This window comes from Brassica rapa, chromosome A01 (genome assembly GCF_000309985.2).
Source record: "Brassica rapa cultivar Chiifu-401-42 chromosome A01, CAAS_Brap_v3.01, whole genome shotgun sequence".
Lineage (NCBI taxonomy): Eukaryota > Viridiplantae > Streptophyta > Magnoliopsida > Brassicales > Brassicaceae > Brassica > Brassica rapa.
The window spans coordinates 24,668,281-24,685,545 of NC_024795.2; the positions used below are offsets into that span (position 1 = coordinate 24,668,281).

Here is a 17,265-nt window from a genome sequence, read left to right on the forward strand (position 1 = left end):
TAAATGGGCAAAGTCCTACACAGTACAAACATAAGGTCCAAACAGAAGGTCCAAATTTACATTAAAATTATAGATCAAAGACCCATAGAAAAAAACCGTAGGAGAAGTTGTCGAGTAAGTCCACCACGTGTTCGACTGCCCTGCAGTCAATGGACACGCGTCAAGACTCGACCGACGCACTTCCTCCGGCAAAAGAGAAGCGGCACGATGGAGATCCACCGACAGCGGATGCAAATCGATGAAAACCCGATCAACTGATCAGTTTTCACAGAGCTAAATCGCCCACCAGATCCACCAGATTCAGAGGAGATAACAATCGACTTCAGTCGAGCCATACACCATCAACATTCCAATAAATTCCAGTCATCTTTAAAGATAAAGGAAAGCCCGAAGATGAATAAGCCTCACTCAGAAAATGAAAGAACAGCCGAGGTTTAGGAAGGAGAGTCAATCGAGCGGAGGAGCAGCGAAAACCGCAAATCAAACTAACCAGGAAGATCGCGGTGGAGAGCTGCCGTCAACACCAAAAAAGGTGTGACACGGAAACAGTAGCCAGCCGTCCATCCCAAAAAGAAAGGTAAGAACGTCGGAGTCAAAACCGACAGACCAGCAAAGGACAAGTACGTTGTCGGAACAAAAAACCGGCCGGATGCACCGATGCCGGAGAAGAACCTCGAACAAAGCGATCGAGCAATTGAAGTCGTTCTCTCTCTCTAAAAAATTTTGAAGAGATAAGAGAGAGAGAACTCCGACGGAAATCCTATTCATATATAAAAATAAAATGTTAATAGTATGGCAAATTCAAAGTTTTGTAGCTTTGAATAAAAATTGAATTTGGAAAATCACCTTAAAATGTAAAACAAATAAAATATCTCATCGTCCTATACTACTACTGCCCCTCGTTCCCTCCAAAATCATTCTCTCTCTCTCTCTCTCTCTCTCTCTCTCTCTCTCCATTTTGAAAATTCATTTTCCAGGAAAAAAAAAACCGTTTGGTTTCCGGGAAAACTCTGGATCATCGTTCCGCCGATCACGCTCAAATCGTCACACCCCAAAATCGATTGATTAACTTCGCCGCCGCGTCAGAGAAGAGCCCTAGAGAGCTCGTTTTCACCAAACTAGAGTTATCTCTCTTTTCCCTCCGATGACCTCTCGGTAAGATGTTAGATCGATCATTATCTATTAAGAAACTAAGTTGCTTGATGGATGATTCAGAACCTTGTGCTAAAACACTATCTCTCTAATTTTGAAGCGGAGAGAGGGAAGGTAACAACAACACAGATCATCAGGATGGCGTTACAGGGAGGAAGCAGAAACGATGTCGCTGCAGGCAGTCTAAATGCTTGAAACTGTAAGCTTGTTTCAGCTTCAGTGACTAATTAGTATTGTGTTGAAATTGAGTAAAAGCTTTAGAGAGTTTCCTTCAGATTACAACACTTTGAGATATGTTGAACTGATTGGTTATTTAGGTACTGTGACTGCTTTGCGTCAGGAGTGTTATGTAACGACTGTGATTGTGCTGATTGTCACAACAACACTGACAACTCTTACCTCAGAGAAGCAGCTGTTTTGAATTTACTAGATCGTAATCCAAATGCATTCAACGGAAAGCCTCCCAGCTTCTCAATTGACAAGCAGGTATGTTTGAAACAAAATATTGTAGCTTTTACCCACAAAACAATAAGTGAATAATAATGATATGTGCTTTGTATTATATATACTCTAAGGCTGCAGCTGATACTAAACATGGACTGCTTTCGAGAGGATGCAAATGCAAAAGAACCAAGTGCCTGAAGAAGTACTGCGAATGCTTTCAAGCTAATGCTCTGTGCTCTGACAACTGTAAATGCATCAACTGCGAGAATGTAAGTGCTCTAGGAGCTACTAACAATACTCCTGATAGTTTGATTTGTGCTCCTCAGAGTTCCCTACAGGTATACCGGAGGAGAAGAAGATACAGAGAGTTGTTACCTGAGGCAAGTGAACTATACTCTACCTCTTTCAGAAAGTATGCACTGTTAATACTCATTATCATTTTGTCTGGAATAGCAGTGGAATTCGTGTCCAGCTCCTTTAAGTTCGATGCCTGACAATTACGTTCTTGATTCTCTCGAGTCCCCTATGTACAGCTCTACTAAACTCCCTTACAAGTACGCTTTTAGCCTTTCCTACAATGATATTTCCTCTTCATTCCCATTATTGTCAACTGCATTTTGTTGTGACATCAGAAAGAAAAGGTCACGGCTAGGATGTACCACTCCCAAACTCGTTCCAGACTTGGGGGATCTAAGATCGCTTCTCTTAGCAGCATCTGAATCTGCTACAGCCAATGCAGGTATATTAGCTCTACCATTCTGTATTCCTTTAAAATCTCTCGAAAATTAGCAGTCAACATCCCAGTGTTGGAACTCCAATCAGGTTTACAAGACAAGAACAGGATACGCATAAAGCCTGATGATAAGGAGCTATGGAATGAGTCTGAGAGCGGTATTGTGGAAGAAGAAGACATACAATCCTGTGGAAGATTGATCCAACTGATTGATGCTCAATACAATGACGAGGTGGATCCCCAAACCAAGACAAGTTTCCCTGAAAGAGATGCATACATGGAGCAGGAAAGAGCAGTGCTTGAAACTTTCAGAGACTGCCTCCACAAGTACATGAAAAAGATTGGGTTCATGAAAGGTACTAACTACTACCACTTTTAGACTTTTAGTTTCCATTTTGTGAGCTGAGCTGTTATTACCGACGAAGCAGAGACAAATCAACAAGTCTTAAACATTAAACTCACAATTTGAAACCACACATTAAGTTCAAATCAAGAAAAGCTCTCTCTCACTCCCACATAGCAACTTCCATGAACCCATCCTCAGTTGCACATCCTCTGAACATCCCATTAGAGTTAAACCCACAAACCACCTCCCCTTTATTCGACACGGCAATGAGTCCAGCGAACCCTTCGTCGAGCCGATGCTTGATGACGTAATCAACCGCCTCCTGTAGCCCAACTCCTTTGTACTCCATAACAGCCGACACGTCACGCGCCAGCGTCGACCTTATGATGGCTTCTCCTTCTCCGGTGCACGAAACTCCGCAAAGCTCAGACGCATACGTCCCTGCTCCTATCAGCGGCGAGTCTCCTATCCTTCCCATCATCTTGTTCATCAGACCACCGGTTGATGTCCCGGCGGCGCACCTTCCTTCTCTGTCCACCACCACGCATCCTACTGTCTCCGGCGCGTAAATGCTGATCGGAAGTCCGTTCATCTGGAGTGGACTGTCGTTTACGGCGGCGCCGGCGCATCCTATCAGTGGGACCCGGTAATCAAACTGGAAACAAACAAACGAATAAAAAGTTGTAAGAAAAGAACACTGACCACACGATTAAAGTCACGTGCGGTGAATAAATGAACGGTGGAGATTAAGTCAAATTTTATATACCAAGATGGAGTTAGCTTCTTTAGCCAGCTTGAGCATCCCCACGTTGTCTTCCGTGACGAAGTAATCATTGTCCACAGTTTCAACTCCCTAACAAAAACCAAATCGATTTCGGTTAACGCGGGGAACTTAAACCGAGCGGTTAAGAATTAAAAAGGTGGAGGGGTAAAAGAGTAAATATACCTGTTTGCGGGCGAACTCCTCCGCGCCGGAGAAAGCGAGGTAAGAGTGAGGAGATTTGTCCATGACGAGACGAGCGAGAGAGATCGGGTTCTTCACGGTGGTGATCCCCGAAACGGCGCCGCATCGTCTCTTCGTACCGTCCATAATGCTCGCTTCCATCTCCACCGTTCCATTCTCCGTCAAAGCAGATCCACGGCCTGAGTTAAACAGAGGATCTGTCTCCAATTCTCTCACCTGTTTAAATCGTTATAACGAAAAAAAACATAAATCAAATATCGAAAGAGAGGTGAAACAATATTATGAGACAAGGGAGATACGTACGACGAGCTCAACGACGTCAATGGCGGAGACATTGGAGCGTAAAGCTGCTACGCCGAGGTTGAGACAGCGAGTCAAAAGCTGTTTGGCCTGTTCTTGTCTTTCGACGGGAAGGTTAGGGTCGATTCCGGCGCCACCGTGTACTGCGATTGCCCATTTGCCCATTATTCTCTCTTTTCTTTTCTTTGTTGTTTAAACCTCTCTCTGTTGTTACAATGTATCTCACACAGTTTGATTGATTAATCCGAGTTTGATGGGAGAAGGAAAGAGTAGCATTGGGTCCTTTATATAGACCCTTGCGAGGAAAGATGGGTCAGCGTCTGCTCATTGCATTTATCTCAGTTTTATGTTTTTTTATAGTTAATTAATCTTTTTAATTTCTCCCCTATTTCTTACCTTTTTAACAAACAACTTTTTTTTTTGTAATTGTTTGTTTCCTTTCTGTCAAACATTATCTTTTTAAATCAAATAAATAACTACCGTTCAGAATACGGTTGGCACTATTAAAGCATTAATAGTAATTATGATATCTTTAATCGTATTATTATTAACAAAATTGTTTTCGTATATGAAAACTGTAAAAGCCTAGTGATCATTATTTAGATTTATATATTGATCTTTAAGATTAAATATTACCGGTAGGTTACTGACATCTGCCAAGATGAAAACGTTATTCAGCTGAAATACTTAATATCGTAGGTAGGTGCAAATTGTATTCCACACAACCCAAAAATTTTAAAACCGAAACAAAAGTAGTCCTTGGACCTTGAAAGTCTTGAGTTGGATTCCACCTCAGTTAGTTTTATGACATGTATGAAGCGAGCGGTAGTGGTTATTATGAATGTTTTATATATGGTCTCGATTTCATTTTTGTCATATTATTACACCATTGCGCCGAACATAGATCAATTTTAAAATGATACAAACTGTTTTGAAGGAAATAACTAATTAATTCTCACAACTTGAAAGAAATAGATTACAACTCCAACTTGGCACGCAATTTCCCGATTTGTTTGAATACATAACTGCCTTTCTTTCCCCCGTGTTTCCTCTTATATTTATCGTCAAAAAAATGTGCTAATCAACGTCAAACACTCGTAGCTCGATATTATGTGTAAAGTCTATCTTGTCCATTTTTTTAGGTCCAACTCGACAGGTTTATCAGAAATTTCTGTTTTTATAATCAATTTAACGTAATCGTATGCATCATAATCTTTCCCATGAGATGTATCGGATCTGTTTTTTTATTATCCATCATATACATGCATTGAAACATTTCATTTTCTACGTCATACACTGAAACGTTTTTATGTCCTCGTGTAACAAGCCTCCTTTTGAAACATAAATATTTACAATAATGTTCTAGGTCAGCATGATGTCACTATATATATTTTGTAACCCTTGTGGTTTACTACAAATGAATGATATAGGAAAAATAATATATTTTGTTAAATATAAAAATAATAAATTATTGAACAGAAATATCTTTACTTTACAAAATTTATTAAATCTTTTGCAGTTCATATGTAGCAATAAAATATATGTTACAGTTGTTCACATGATAGTTTAGTATTTCTCAGAAAATTAAAATATCATGTTTATTAAATATAAATTCATATGTACACTTTTTTGAAACTATATGTACACACAGACCCGGCCCTACAAAAGTCAGGGTTGGAAGCCAACAATAAAATATGGGTCTATTTATTAATAAATTTTAAAGAAAAATGCTTAAAAATGGCCTAAGAAGTTCGAACCCTTTAACCTCGAAGAGACTTTTGTGATGGTTTTACCAACTAGACTAATGGAGAAAAACGTTAAATACGGCCAAAAATATAAATATTTTTCTAGGGTCGGAAGCTACAGCTTCTAATACTGTGTACACATCTTCTGTCCATCTTTATTTTGGTCCACAATTTCAAGATTGCACGATCATAATAAACCAATTATGAATTATATTCTGAGACTTAGCAAACCCTTTTTTAAAAAAATTATATTTTGAAACTTTCATTTTAGAAATATTAGATGAAAGTTAGTACTATGAATATATATGTTAGTTTTACATTCGATTTCATAAATCAATTTTAAATATATTATAAAACCAAAAGTACTTTTATTAAAATTAGTATTGAACATCATCATTTGGCTAGCGGTGCAGTTGGAGAGTACTCGTAGCATGCACTTGCTAGCAATTAGCAGGATCCTATATGCATGGGGAATGGTTATACACCGCAGGATTTGTGTCTAAATATGTTTTAATTTATTGGTGGATAGTCACATCTCTCAGTCTCTCTCTCCACAGAACCACAGGGTCGGATTCTCCGTGATTTTCTATTTCACGTTCGAAAACGACAGAGCGTAGTGACATTTAGCTGTGGATTCCAATAGATTCCGTCACGTGACAAACTCCAACAAGAAGACGTCTCTTCTCTTCCCTCTTTGTATGGCTCTCCCATGTTTGAGGGGTCAATTTAGATCCCCACTATCATGGAATCTTGCCCTCTCATTCAGTTTTTGGGGACCCCACCTCTCGTCGTCTTTTTAACTGCAAAATAAATAATAAATACTCTGAAAAGATATGGTTTCAAAAAAAAAAAATCATGAAAGTATTAAAAAAAAATTTAAAGAAAACTGAATGATTTTGCGAGAGAAAATATTTGGCGAAGTGCATCAGTTGACAAAAAAAACGAGCCAAGTGCATCAATAGCTTTTTTTAAGTTGTCTTTTAGTGGGAGTTGATTTGTGTTCTATATGTTCTGTAATCGAAAGACCTATTAGGGAAACTGTATCCCTTAGATCATTAGAGTTGTTACTTTCATATGAAGTAAATAGCTCTTTTCCACAACTAGTATTATCATAAAATATAGGAAACGAAATGTATTTTGCCGTCTACTAAACCACTGATGGAAGCCAAGTTTGACACACAATTATTTAATTATTTTTTTGTGTCTAAAGTGAGCTATTTATAATATTTTCTCGAGATTTAAGTTATTGGGGGAAAAAAGTATATAACACCCAAGCCTGATAACACCTATAGAGGCGGCGGTTAATAGTATATAACACCAAAAAAAAAGAAGTATATAACACCCAAGCCTGATAACACCTATAGAGGCGGCGGTTAATAGAACTTGCGGTCGGCTGGGTTTTTCGTAACTCTAAAATGCATTTGAGCATTTTTCCTAAACAATTATATAAGAAGGGACCGAAAACAAAACCTCATACGGACAAAATTTTAAAGTCGCTTCCAACATGTAACAACTGACAAACAAGAAGTCATTTAGAACCACAGAAGATAGTCTCATCTGACTAGATTCCACGTGGTATTTCCTAATTGGCCTAAGCATATCTTCAAGAGAAGATTGCAGTCTGCCTCGTGTCAGAAGAAGATCAAACAAACTCCACTCATTCTTACACAAAAGAAGATTAGTGAACGAAGCTCATGGCGTCTCTTGCAACCGTCGCCGCCGTGAAACCATCTGCCGCCGTCAACGGCCTCGGCGGCAGCTCACTCGCCGGGGCCAAGCTCTCCTTCAAACCTTCCAGCCTAAGCATCAAACCCAAATCCGTCAGGTAATCAAAAGCTCTTTATTTATCTATTAATTTAAGTTAAAATGCTACTTAACCACACTAACAATTTGAAGTATCTCGTGATGAAAATGATAAATGATAAAATATAATAATTATGGTAGTTTCCTCCCTTGTAATCAATTAGCTTGAGGTTGTTCTTCATCTTTACTAGGTCTGATGCCGTGGTGGCCAAGTATGGAGACAAAAGTGTCTACTTTGACTTAGAAGATTTGGGAAACACAACTGGTCAATGGGATCTATACGGATCTGATGCTCCTTCTCCTTACAACCCTCTTCAGGTTTATCCATCTCAAAAACTTGACATAGATTTTTATACTTCAAACAATACTATTGTGAAAGATATACTCTTCCTCTTTGCTTACTTGTAGAGCAAGTTTTTTGAGACATTCGCTGCACCATTCACAAAGAGAGGATTGCTCCTCAAGTTCTTGATTCTTGGAGGAGGATCTTTGCTTACTTATGTCAGCGCTTCATCCACCGGCGATGTTCTTCCCATCAAGAGAGGTCCTCAGGAGAAGCCTAAGCTCGGTCCTCGCGGCAAACTCTGATTTAGATTCATGCAATGTTTGTTACCTTCCCATAAACATTTCTCAATGCTTTTTAACTCTTTAAATTATTGTATGTATATTCTGTTTCTCTGTTACATTTAAACCGTTTTTCTTTCCCTAGCTTTACAAAATAAATATTATTTTCTCAAGAGTATCTCCATGCCTTTGGACTTTTTGTTGTTCCAAGAGATTCAAGATAAGAACTAGTCTTCTTGTTGATCATGCTTGACACTCTGGTCAACAGTTTCTTGCGTGGTGTTTCGTTCTTTTCTTTCTTCGGTTGCTCATGGTCTTCCATGTTCCATTGCATTACCTGTGACAGTGAAATGGTAGATTTGCTCTTTTTAGGTCTCTCCTCCAAAAGACAAAAGTCCTTTCCTTCTTCCTTCTTAGGACTCTCTGCTTCCTTCACTATATCTCTCTTACAAACCGCAACTTCAGATTCCTGTGTTAGCTGATCAGCTTCAAGAACATCTTCTATTCTTGACAGTACCGTGTGCGCCAAGCTTTCAAGAACTCTTGAATAACTCTCCAATATAGCTAACCCTATATCCTGCAATTTAACATATTTTTTAAGACAGGACACAAACAAGTAAATAATGTTTAATTTTATATAGTTTTTTCGTGATTGTTTACTTTGTTGAATTGTATCTTGCTGATGTCAAGTGTGGATTGAGATATCCCTGGGAAAACTTGCTTGAGAAGAAACAAGATCGTTGCTGCTCTTTCTTCTAGTAGTTGTCTCTTCTCCATACTCAGATTGGTACTAAATGGAGACGATGACTTGTTGTCTTTCTGCACTATCTTTCTCTTCCATATCACAACCGAAGCTTCGATTTTGTTCTTTAGTTCGAGTATCTTGTGCTCTGATGTTAAATCCATCTCAAGAAGGAACTGCTCTGCATCAAACATGTCTAGTGTTAACATTCTGTAGATTGTGTCTCCAAGACTAACTCTCCCTTTCTGTAAAGACAACAACAAGAAGAATACACTGATAAGAATAAATAATCAAAAGGGAGAGCTAGTCTCGGAGAAAAGTGTTTAGGGTTAGGGTTTAGGGTTTAGGGTTTTAAACCTTAGGAAGCGAGTCGATGTAGCTCTCAGGGATCTCCATTTGAGACAAGACTTCAGCGTTTATGGCCATTGCGGATTCAAGAACTTGGCTCACACACTCTTTCTGACTCAGTAGAAACGTTTTGGACGTTTCAGATAAGCCTGTTGGTGGAACTTTCACTGTTGGAAGCCACCATTTATCATCATTCCTGGTCGAGTTACTAGTTAAAGATTCAGGAGAATCAGTTGTGATGTAATAAAACTCATCCTGATCCTTGAAACTATGAAGACAATCCTGCAGAGTTTGTGAAATTTTACAAGCTTAGATGTTGTTGATGCAAATTCAAGAAGCAAAGTTTAAGTATATGTGTGTTTGACTTACAGTGAGCATCACATCGAGTTTCTTAAGAGCAGGGATGTTGGAGACAAGATCTCCTCTCTGTCTCGTAGTCATCACCTCTATTGAAGAACCATCTTTGTTTGTTTGTTGTGTTGGAGAGAACTCAACTATATGATCAGTAACAGAGAGAAGCCATCCTATTTCTCTTCTCCACCGTTCTTTTCTATCCTCAGAGATTGGCTCTAAACGCCGTTGCTCACCAAACGCAGAAGCTGAAAGATTTGTGATTGCGTTTGATAATGCCAGTGCTGATGACACGCCTTCGCCTCCTCCTGACATGTCTTCTCCTAGAAGAAGTTTCGCAAACCTTTCTTTCATCTGTTCCTTTTCTGTAACAAATGCATATAATGTGAGTACGTGAATTTTCTCTAATGAAATCTATCATCACAACCCTAACGTACTACACAAGAAAACTCAATATAACTCTCTCGTTATAGCCCTAGCTTTCGACACACGAGACATCACCATGTAACAATAACTTCAATTAAGTATAATAGTTTGAAATCGAATAATAAGCCTCAAGATGTCTCATGAATCTAAGACAAAATATTATCTACAAAATCTATCATCACAACCCTAACGTACTACACAAGAAAACTCAAGATAACGCTTTCATTATATTAGCTCCCTTGCCTGCTTCTTCTTGTAATTCTTCATCAGTTGCTTCAGACATCTGAGTGGTCTTGTCCTTAACCAGAGGCGGTAACGTTGGCAGGACGCTCAAGGTTGCAGTTTTCTTGAAAACAGTTTCATCATCAATGTCTGGATCTTCAAGTCTCAAGGCATAATCAGAGTTCCATTTCTTGATTTGCCGTGAAGATGAGTTTTGATCCTTCATGCTCTCGATATCGAACATCATGAACTTATTGCTTTCTTCTTCTTCCTCACCAGCTCTCACCCTTTCCACGATTTTCTTAAATCTAAGGAGAGGTTCTCTGTTTTTCAATCTCTCTGTTTTTTCTTCTTGTAACAAAGACGAGTTTTTAGGCGGGTGAGACATCAAGAACAAAACAGAAAGAGTTGTTTGATGTTGTTGTAAGAGAACAAACTCTTAAAACCGTGTGGTAAGAGAAATAATATACGCAAGTGCATGGCAAATCCAGAATAGCATTTTGAGTCTTTGACTTCTGTTTGATGCTGCATTTTCTCTGTTTTTTACCTCGTTGAATTATCAAACTAACTAACCGATTTGTTGTCTGAAAATTCCATGGATAGATGTATCATTACAGTTATATAAACAGATATAGGATTGAAGTTTATATTCAAGAAGAAACTAACAAATTTCCTACCATTTATATTTTAAGATGCTGTGTTTTACATTTAGAAAGACAGAAAGCTTTACTTTACTATTTACAAGCTGTAATCACAAATGATTATTTATAATCACTCTAACACACGTACATTCTAGTTACGTGTATAAATAAAGATTTGATGATGTACACATATATATACTAATAACGTCCATAAAGTTTACCAAAAAAAAAACGTCCATAAATGTCTGTGTTCGTCCATGTTTCTAACGTTATCTATGTGTACGTCGTTTACAATATCCACATGTACACAAGTTTAATAATATCCAGCTCTTCTCATACACAAACAACCACTCACCGACTACAATATCCAGTACAAAATCACATGTACATCTTTTCATTTATCACTAACCACCAATATCTTTTCAAAACTATACTTAAACAGAATGTTGGTATAAACATTATAATTGTCATGGACTGTTTTATTTCTGTATCTCATTTAACTAAAAAATTTCTTTACAAACACATAAGACATAATGATCTAACAAAAGAAAATTTCACACGACATTCCAAGACGTTAACACAAGTTTGACTAGAAGTGTCATGTGAATTTTTATTTTGTCAATAACTCACTCCAGTGAGGTAAATAATCTACACATTACCTCATTCTCACGCCTTCTCGAGACTGATCGTTTACGGTTTAAAAAGTGAGATTGTTCAGATGTTTATCGTTCCAAACGCTGAGGAATCAGAGAAACCCTCACAATAGACGTGTAAAGTATCAAGAAACAGTCCCTCAGCGGAGAGATTCATAAGAATACTCAAAGTATTCAAATCGGGACCTGACGCTGATAAAGCTTTAGAGGTTCTCAAACTCAAACTAGACCATTGACTAGTACGTTCAATCCTTCAGTTTTTCAAATGGGCTTGAAGAAGCTAGGCTTTACGGGGAAATGTATAGAAACGATACAGGGTCTGGTTGGCAACGTGTATGTTACTAGTGTTCTCCCTGATGTGCTCTCTGAGCTTGTGAAAGCGTTAGAACGTGCTAAGATGGTGAGCAAAGCTTTTGTCTGTGTTTTATGATGTTAGGAGTTTTCAAGGCTCATAAGACAAATGTTGTAGTATAAATGATTGTCGAACCAGTTCTGAGGGATATCAAAGCACTGAGAATGCAAGTACTCACTTAATCTAAGTGCAACCGATGATTTAGATGGGTTTTAAACTACTACTAAACTAGAAAGCAATAACAGAATGAAACTTTCTTGACTAAGGGAAAAGAGAACTCATGGGCATAGGGATTAGATCTTGGGTGATCAAGTATCGAACTAAGGATGGCAAATGATCAATCAAACTATCAACCTTAAGCCTAGACACAATTCTAAGCAAGCTCTATGTCTAGATGAATGCTCATTTGCTAACATATCTCAAACATCAAATGTCTTTGGTTGAATAATATGAAAGCAATCATTACTAACAAGTCTATTAGCTATCTTAGCATCTTTAACAACAAATGTCTTTGGCAAAGTATACTAAAAGCCTAGGAGAGTTGTCTCAAGCATTTCATCAAACACCTTTTGGGTGGGAAATGTCTATTGATCAACTTTTGAGTGGCCAACTCAGAAGATGCATTATGAATACTCTACTAGCAAGGAACAAGAATGATCTACACTAAAACATCCTAGAACTAACCTAATCACCCTTAATCTCCCTAACCCATGAATTCAAAAGGTGATTACTCACTAATCTCCATGATTCCTCTTAAACCCATGTTGGATTTCAGATTAATCATGTAGAGAAATAGATAAGAAATCAACAATAACACAAGAACATAACAATCAAAATCCAAGAGATTCTTGTGTATTTCTCAATAGATCAAAAGATAAAAGATAATCTGCCACAGGTGGCTACAAAAGATGTTTAAAACATAGGTTTTTCCAAGTGCAAAACGTCCAAAATAAATTGCAAAAAGGCCCTTAAGAAATCATGATTTTCGGCAGCAAAATAACGCGGAGCGACTTGCAGGTGTCGCTCCGGGAAGTCGCTCCAGGGCCGATTTTTGGTGTCTCCGGGCGAGAGGCCGCGAGCGACTTTGGTGTGTCGCTCCAACGGGTCGCTCTGGATCGGGAGCGACCTTGGTAGGTCGCTCTGAGAGGTCGCTCCAGGCTTCGCTTCGTGTCGTCTCTCCATAAAGACGCGAGCGACCTCGGGGTGTCGCTTTGGGAGGTCGCTCCGAAAGGGGTGTGAGATGCGAGCGACCTCGGTGCGTCGCTCTGGGCAAGTCGCTCTGGGCTTCCTACGGGATGAATATGGCGAGCGACTTCACGGGGTCGCTCTAGCTAGGTCGCTCTGAGAAGTGGGACACAGCGACTTCGTGGTGTCGCTCCGGGAGGTCGCTCCCATGCTCGGTTCGTCCAATGGTCACCTTTTTACCTCTTTCGAGCTCCAAATAACCTCATGTGGTACTCCAGTACCTAATAGAGACTCATGTATGCAAAATGCAACCTAAACATGTCTAAATCCTAATCTATATGATGAAAATGTTTATGAATGAATGTGTAAAACAATGCAAATATGCAAGATATCAACTCCCCCAAACTTGTTCTTTTACTTGTCCACAAGTGAACTTTCTAGAACTCATAGGGAGAGAGGTTGAAGGTGGGAGCACATAGCCAAAAGAAACACAACTAGCACACTCTCTTATTACACTCTAGCTTCTCTAGGCCTATCTTAACTCTTTTTGTTCTTACACTCATCATCAAGCATCCACACATTCAAATCAACCAACTCTCACATTCATTAAGCACAAAACATCAGGTGAATTCTTGCAAATGGTCAGTTGGTCCAAGTCATTTGGTTGGGTAAGGGAAGGCTTTTATTCAAGTGATTCAAGAGATTCAAAACATATGATCTTTAAGGTGGTTTACTCTCGAAACAAGTAGCCTTGACATTGCACATAATATATCTAAGAAAGGGATCAACTCATGCATACAATGCTCAATCTCCATTGTTCTACCCTTTTCCCAAACATACAATTACACAATCATTTCTCAATATCAAACCCAACTCACATCTCTCACCAAAAGATCTAAAACATCAACTCTTTTCTTTGAAATCTACAAGGGATTTTTCACAACCTCAAAACATTTCTTAGCTCCTAACAACTTTGCTAGCCCCCTTTTTCTTTTCTTTTTCTTTTTTTTTCTTTTCTCTTTTTTTTCGTTTTTCTTTTTCCTTTTTTTTTTTTTTTTTTTTTTTTTTAGGCTGGGGGCCAAGACTTTTCAAAACTTGAGCTAGAGGCTTCTATACTGGTCCCAATAAAACAATTCACTTAAGCACAAAGAGTCTATTCTTTTCCTTTTTCATTTCTCCCAAATCATAATCACAACACTCACCCCCACCTATAGCTAGACAATAGAGTGTCCAATCTAGCAAGAATGAAGATCAAGCATTGTCGTTCCCGATACTCTCAACATTATGCACATGTAAGACTTTCCGAAAAAGGCCTCACTCATCAAACAATGAAAGCTTAAAAGGAGGAAAAGGTTTTGGGAGTGGTCTACCACTAGAGTTTGTCAAAAAAGATTGGTATAAAAGATGTGACAACTCAAGTGTGTATAGCCATGACTCAGTACACAAGGGACCATGAGCAAGAAGCATTAAGTTCGTTCAGTTCAAATAAGTTGTAGTTGGCTTCAAAGACTGAGTTTCAGCAATCAACAAGTTTCAGGAAGAGTTTTCAAGGCTCGAAACATACAAGTCTTTTTGAGAGGTGCAAAAGCTAGTCAAGTGCAACGTAGTGTTCTTTACAAGGCATTCAAATCATTGCTCCCAATGCAAGTGAATGCAACCTATATGCTCTAGACTCTCCTAAAAATGCAAATGATGCAAACTAAATGATTTTTTTTTTTTTTATCTATGCAAATAGGTATGCCATGCATGACTCAATGAAACAACATCAAAGCAAACATGATCAAATACTTGGTACCTCCCCCAAACTTGAGTGACACAGTCTCTGTGTCGTCAAGTAGAGAGAGAGATACCGAAAAGAAGACTAATATGCAAAAATGAAATGGTATATACAAGGGAGTGTGGTGGGTTACCTTCTATAGGGAATGAGTAGAGGGAGATGCTCCCTCCTCGTCGTCCTCAGGTGGTAACTCTTCAAGGTGCTCATCAGCAGGAGTGCCCATCTCTTCAATGTAGAAGGCTTGCCCGAACACAGTTGGTTTCCTCATTTTCCTCTTGATGTCAAAGTGGAGGATGTTCTCTTTACCCAAATGGAGATCAATCGTGCCCTCCTTCACATTAACAATAGCTCCTGCTGTAGCTAAGAATGGCCTTCCTAGAATCAATGGATCTTGAGCCTCCTCACCCATCTCAAGCACCACAAAATCTGTAGGTATCTCATACCTTCCAATCTTCACAGGGAGGTCCTCTAAGATGCCCACAGGATACTTCACTGAACGATCAGCTAACACCAGAGAGAGTCTACACTTCTTGTACTGAGTGAATCCAAGCTTCTTTGCAACAGACAAAGGCATCAAGCTGACACTAGCTCCCAAATCGCAGAGCACTTCTCAAATACCATAGGTCCAAGAGCACAAGGTAGTGTGAAGCTTCCTGGATCCTCTAACTTCTCTGGAACATCAAGCCTCTGGATGATGGCACTGCACTCATGGGTAAGAATCATCATGCCTTCCATCTCCTTCTTCTTTGCAGCTACAGCATCTTTCAAGAACTTGCTGTATTGAGGAATCAACATGAAAGCATCGATGATGGGCATTGCACCTGAGCTTCACTCATTTGTTTCTCAAACAGAGCCTTGTACTTCTCTAGCAGCTGCTTCTTGAATCTACCAGGGAATGGAAGTTTGGGTTCATAGGGAGGAGGAACAAAAGAACTTTCACTTGCTGGAGTAACAACTTCACCATCCTTTACTGTCTTCTTCTCCTCTCCAACCTTTCCTTTACTTTGGCTTCCACTATCTTCTCCAAGATCTCGTCATTGATCTTCTCATCAACAATCACCACTTCATCATCTATGTTGATGGCAACCCCCTCACCTAATTTCTCAGCATCCTTGGTGAGGGTTCTAGGAGGTAACTGTTTACCACTCCTAAGGGTGATAGCTTTGGCCTCCTTGGGATTTTGGTCAGACTTTCCAGGTAGAGATCCTTGCTGGCGATTCTGGTGAGTGTTCATGGAAGCAAATTGATTCTCTAAATTCCTGACTGTGGAAGCAAGGTGTGAGAATTTGTTGTTGAGCTCATTGTAGCTCCCATCAATCTTGGAATGAAGGTTCTTCAACTCATAACCAACTTGCTTCTCACTTCTAGTCTGAGACTCCAAGATTTGCTTCAGTAAGGTATCAGTGCTGCTCTCTTGAGGAGCAGAGGAACCAGACGAGGGATTTTGCTGAGGCTGATAGCTGCCTTGCTGGTTGTTTCTTGGCGGATAGCCACTCTGTTGGTTGTTGGGATAGGATTTCTGTTGGTAGTTGTTGTACTGAAAGTTGGGCTCCTTTTTGTACCAGCTACCATTGTTGTTGATGAAACACAACTCCTCTTGACCTTCCAAACCTTCAACCTCATTGACAGCAAGTGGATCTTCCTGCTTGGAGTTACCAACAAACTTCAGCTGCTCTTGGGTTGCTTTTTCAGCAATGAGTAGGTCGATCTTGTCTTCCAAAGCTTTGATCTCTTTCCTCGTCTGCTTATCATCTGTTCTACTGCCTCTGTCGTGGTCTCCACTGTAGACTGCATCACTCTTTACCATGTTGTCAACCAGTTCTTCTGCATCCTCCTCAGTTCTCCCCAAGAAGAACCCATTGCTAGCTGTATCCAGTCTGGCTCTGTACTTAGGAAGAGCACCACGGTAGAATGTGCTCAGTAGGCTCTCTTTAGAAAAGCCATGGTGTGGGCATTGAGCTTGGTAGCCCTTGAATCTCTCCCAGGCTTCACTGAAGCCTTCCAAGTTCTTCTGTTGAAAGCTGGAAATCTCGTTTCTCAGCTTAGCAGTTCTTGAAGTAGAGAAGAACTTCTCCAAGAATGCTTTCTTGCTGTCATCCCAAGTAGTGATGGAGTCACTGGGTAGAGACTTCTCCCACTGACGTGCCTTATCCCCCAAAGAGAAAGGGAATAGCTTGAGCTTTAAGGCATCTTCGGACACACCATTGGTTTTTGACAACCCACAGTAGCTGTCGAACCTGTCCAAGTGATCAAATGGATCCTCTAGAGCCAAGCCATGATACTTGTTGTTCTCGATCACGTTGAGGAGTCCTGATTTGATCTCAAAGTTGTTGGCTGCCACAGCGGGTGCTCGGATTCCCAATCTATGACCATGAATGTTGGGGCGGTCGTAAGTGCCAATGGGTCGAGCTGCTCGCTGTTGGTTTTGAGGTATGTCTCCCATATCAGTACTCAATCTCTGCAAGTGAGCCTGTTGCTCTTCTTCTCTTCTATTTCTAGCACACTCTCTCTCTAAAG

The 17,265-nt window shown here is 39.6% G+C and overlaps 4 protein-coding genes and 1 non-coding gene across 7 annotated transcripts; 3 read left to right on the top strand and 2 right to left on the bottom strand.

The window, feature by feature from the left end:
- Positions 1 to 66: 66 nt before the first annotated feature.
- On the top strand, positions 67 to 2,822 carry LOC103840202 (protein tesmin/TSO1-like CXC 8). 3 transcript variants are annotated; one of them, XM_009116686.3, is made up of 7 exons: positions 67 to 1,155; positions 1,253 to 1,351; positions 1,470 to 1,638; positions 1,728 to 1,976; positions 2,053 to 2,150; positions 2,229 to 2,335; positions 2,419 to 2,822. In XM_009116686.3, the coding sequence occupies exons 1-7, from the start codon at positions 1,145 to 1,147 to the stop codon at positions 2,706 to 2,708; spliced, it is 1,023 nt and encodes a 340-aa protein (XP_009114934.2). In that variant the 5' UTR covers positions 67 to 1,144; the 3' UTR covers positions 2,709 to 2,822. The 3 variants fall into 3 exon arrangements, with proteins under 3 accessions (XP_009114934.2, XP_033137940.1, XP_033137936.1); XM_033282049.1 differs by having other exon boundaries at positions 1,728 to 1,865; positions 1,935 to 1,976; positions 2,053 to 2,335; XM_033282045.1 differs by having other exon boundaries at positions 2,053 to 2,335.
- On the bottom strand, positions 2,759 to 4,250 carry LOC103840193 (probable isoaspartyl peptidase/L-asparaginase 2). The gene is made up of 4 exons (XM_009116675.3): positions 3,943 to 4,250; positions 3,622 to 3,855; positions 3,442 to 3,528; positions 2,759 to 3,330 (listed from the first exon to the last, which is right to left on the bottom strand). The coding sequence occupies exons 1-4, from the start codon at positions 4,102 to 4,104 to the stop codon at positions 2,836 to 2,838; spliced, it is 978 nt and encodes a 325-aa protein (XP_009114923.1). The 5' UTR covers positions 4,105 to 4,250; the 3' UTR covers positions 2,759 to 2,835.
- Positions 4,251 to 7,248: 2,998 nt separating this feature from the next.
- Positions 7,249 to 8,195, top strand: LOC103840210 (photosystem I reaction center subunit VI-1, chloroplastic). Its single transcript, XM_009116699.3, has 3 exons — positions 7,249 to 7,509; positions 7,679 to 7,805; positions 7,896 to 8,195. The coding sequence occupies exons 1-3, from the start codon at positions 7,379 to 7,381 to the stop codon at positions 8,073 to 8,075; spliced, it is 438 nt and encodes a 145-aa protein (XP_009114947.1). The 5' UTR covers positions 7,249 to 7,378; the 3' UTR covers positions 8,076 to 8,195.
- LOC103841351 (rop guanine nucleotide exchange factor 13-like) lies at positions 7,981 to 10,863 on the bottom strand. Its single transcript, XM_018658024.2, has 5 exons — positions 10,162 to 10,863; positions 9,511 to 9,857; positions 9,151 to 9,423; positions 8,712 to 9,038; positions 7,981 to 8,628 (listed from the first exon to the last, which is right to left on the bottom strand). Exons 1-5 carry the CDS (start codon positions 10,526 to 10,528, stop codon positions 8,221 to 8,223), a joined length of 1,722 nt encoding a protein of 573 aa, XP_018513540.1. The 5' UTR covers positions 10,529 to 10,863; the 3' UTR covers positions 7,981 to 8,220.
- A 5,822-nt stretch (positions 10,864 to 16,685) lies between these two features.
- On the top strand, positions 16,686 to 16,792 carry LOC117129067. The gene has a single exon (XR_004452637.1). It is a non-coding gene; the product is annotated as a small nucleolar RNA R71 (small nucleolar RNA).
- Positions 16,793 to 17,265: the final 473 nt, after the last annotated feature.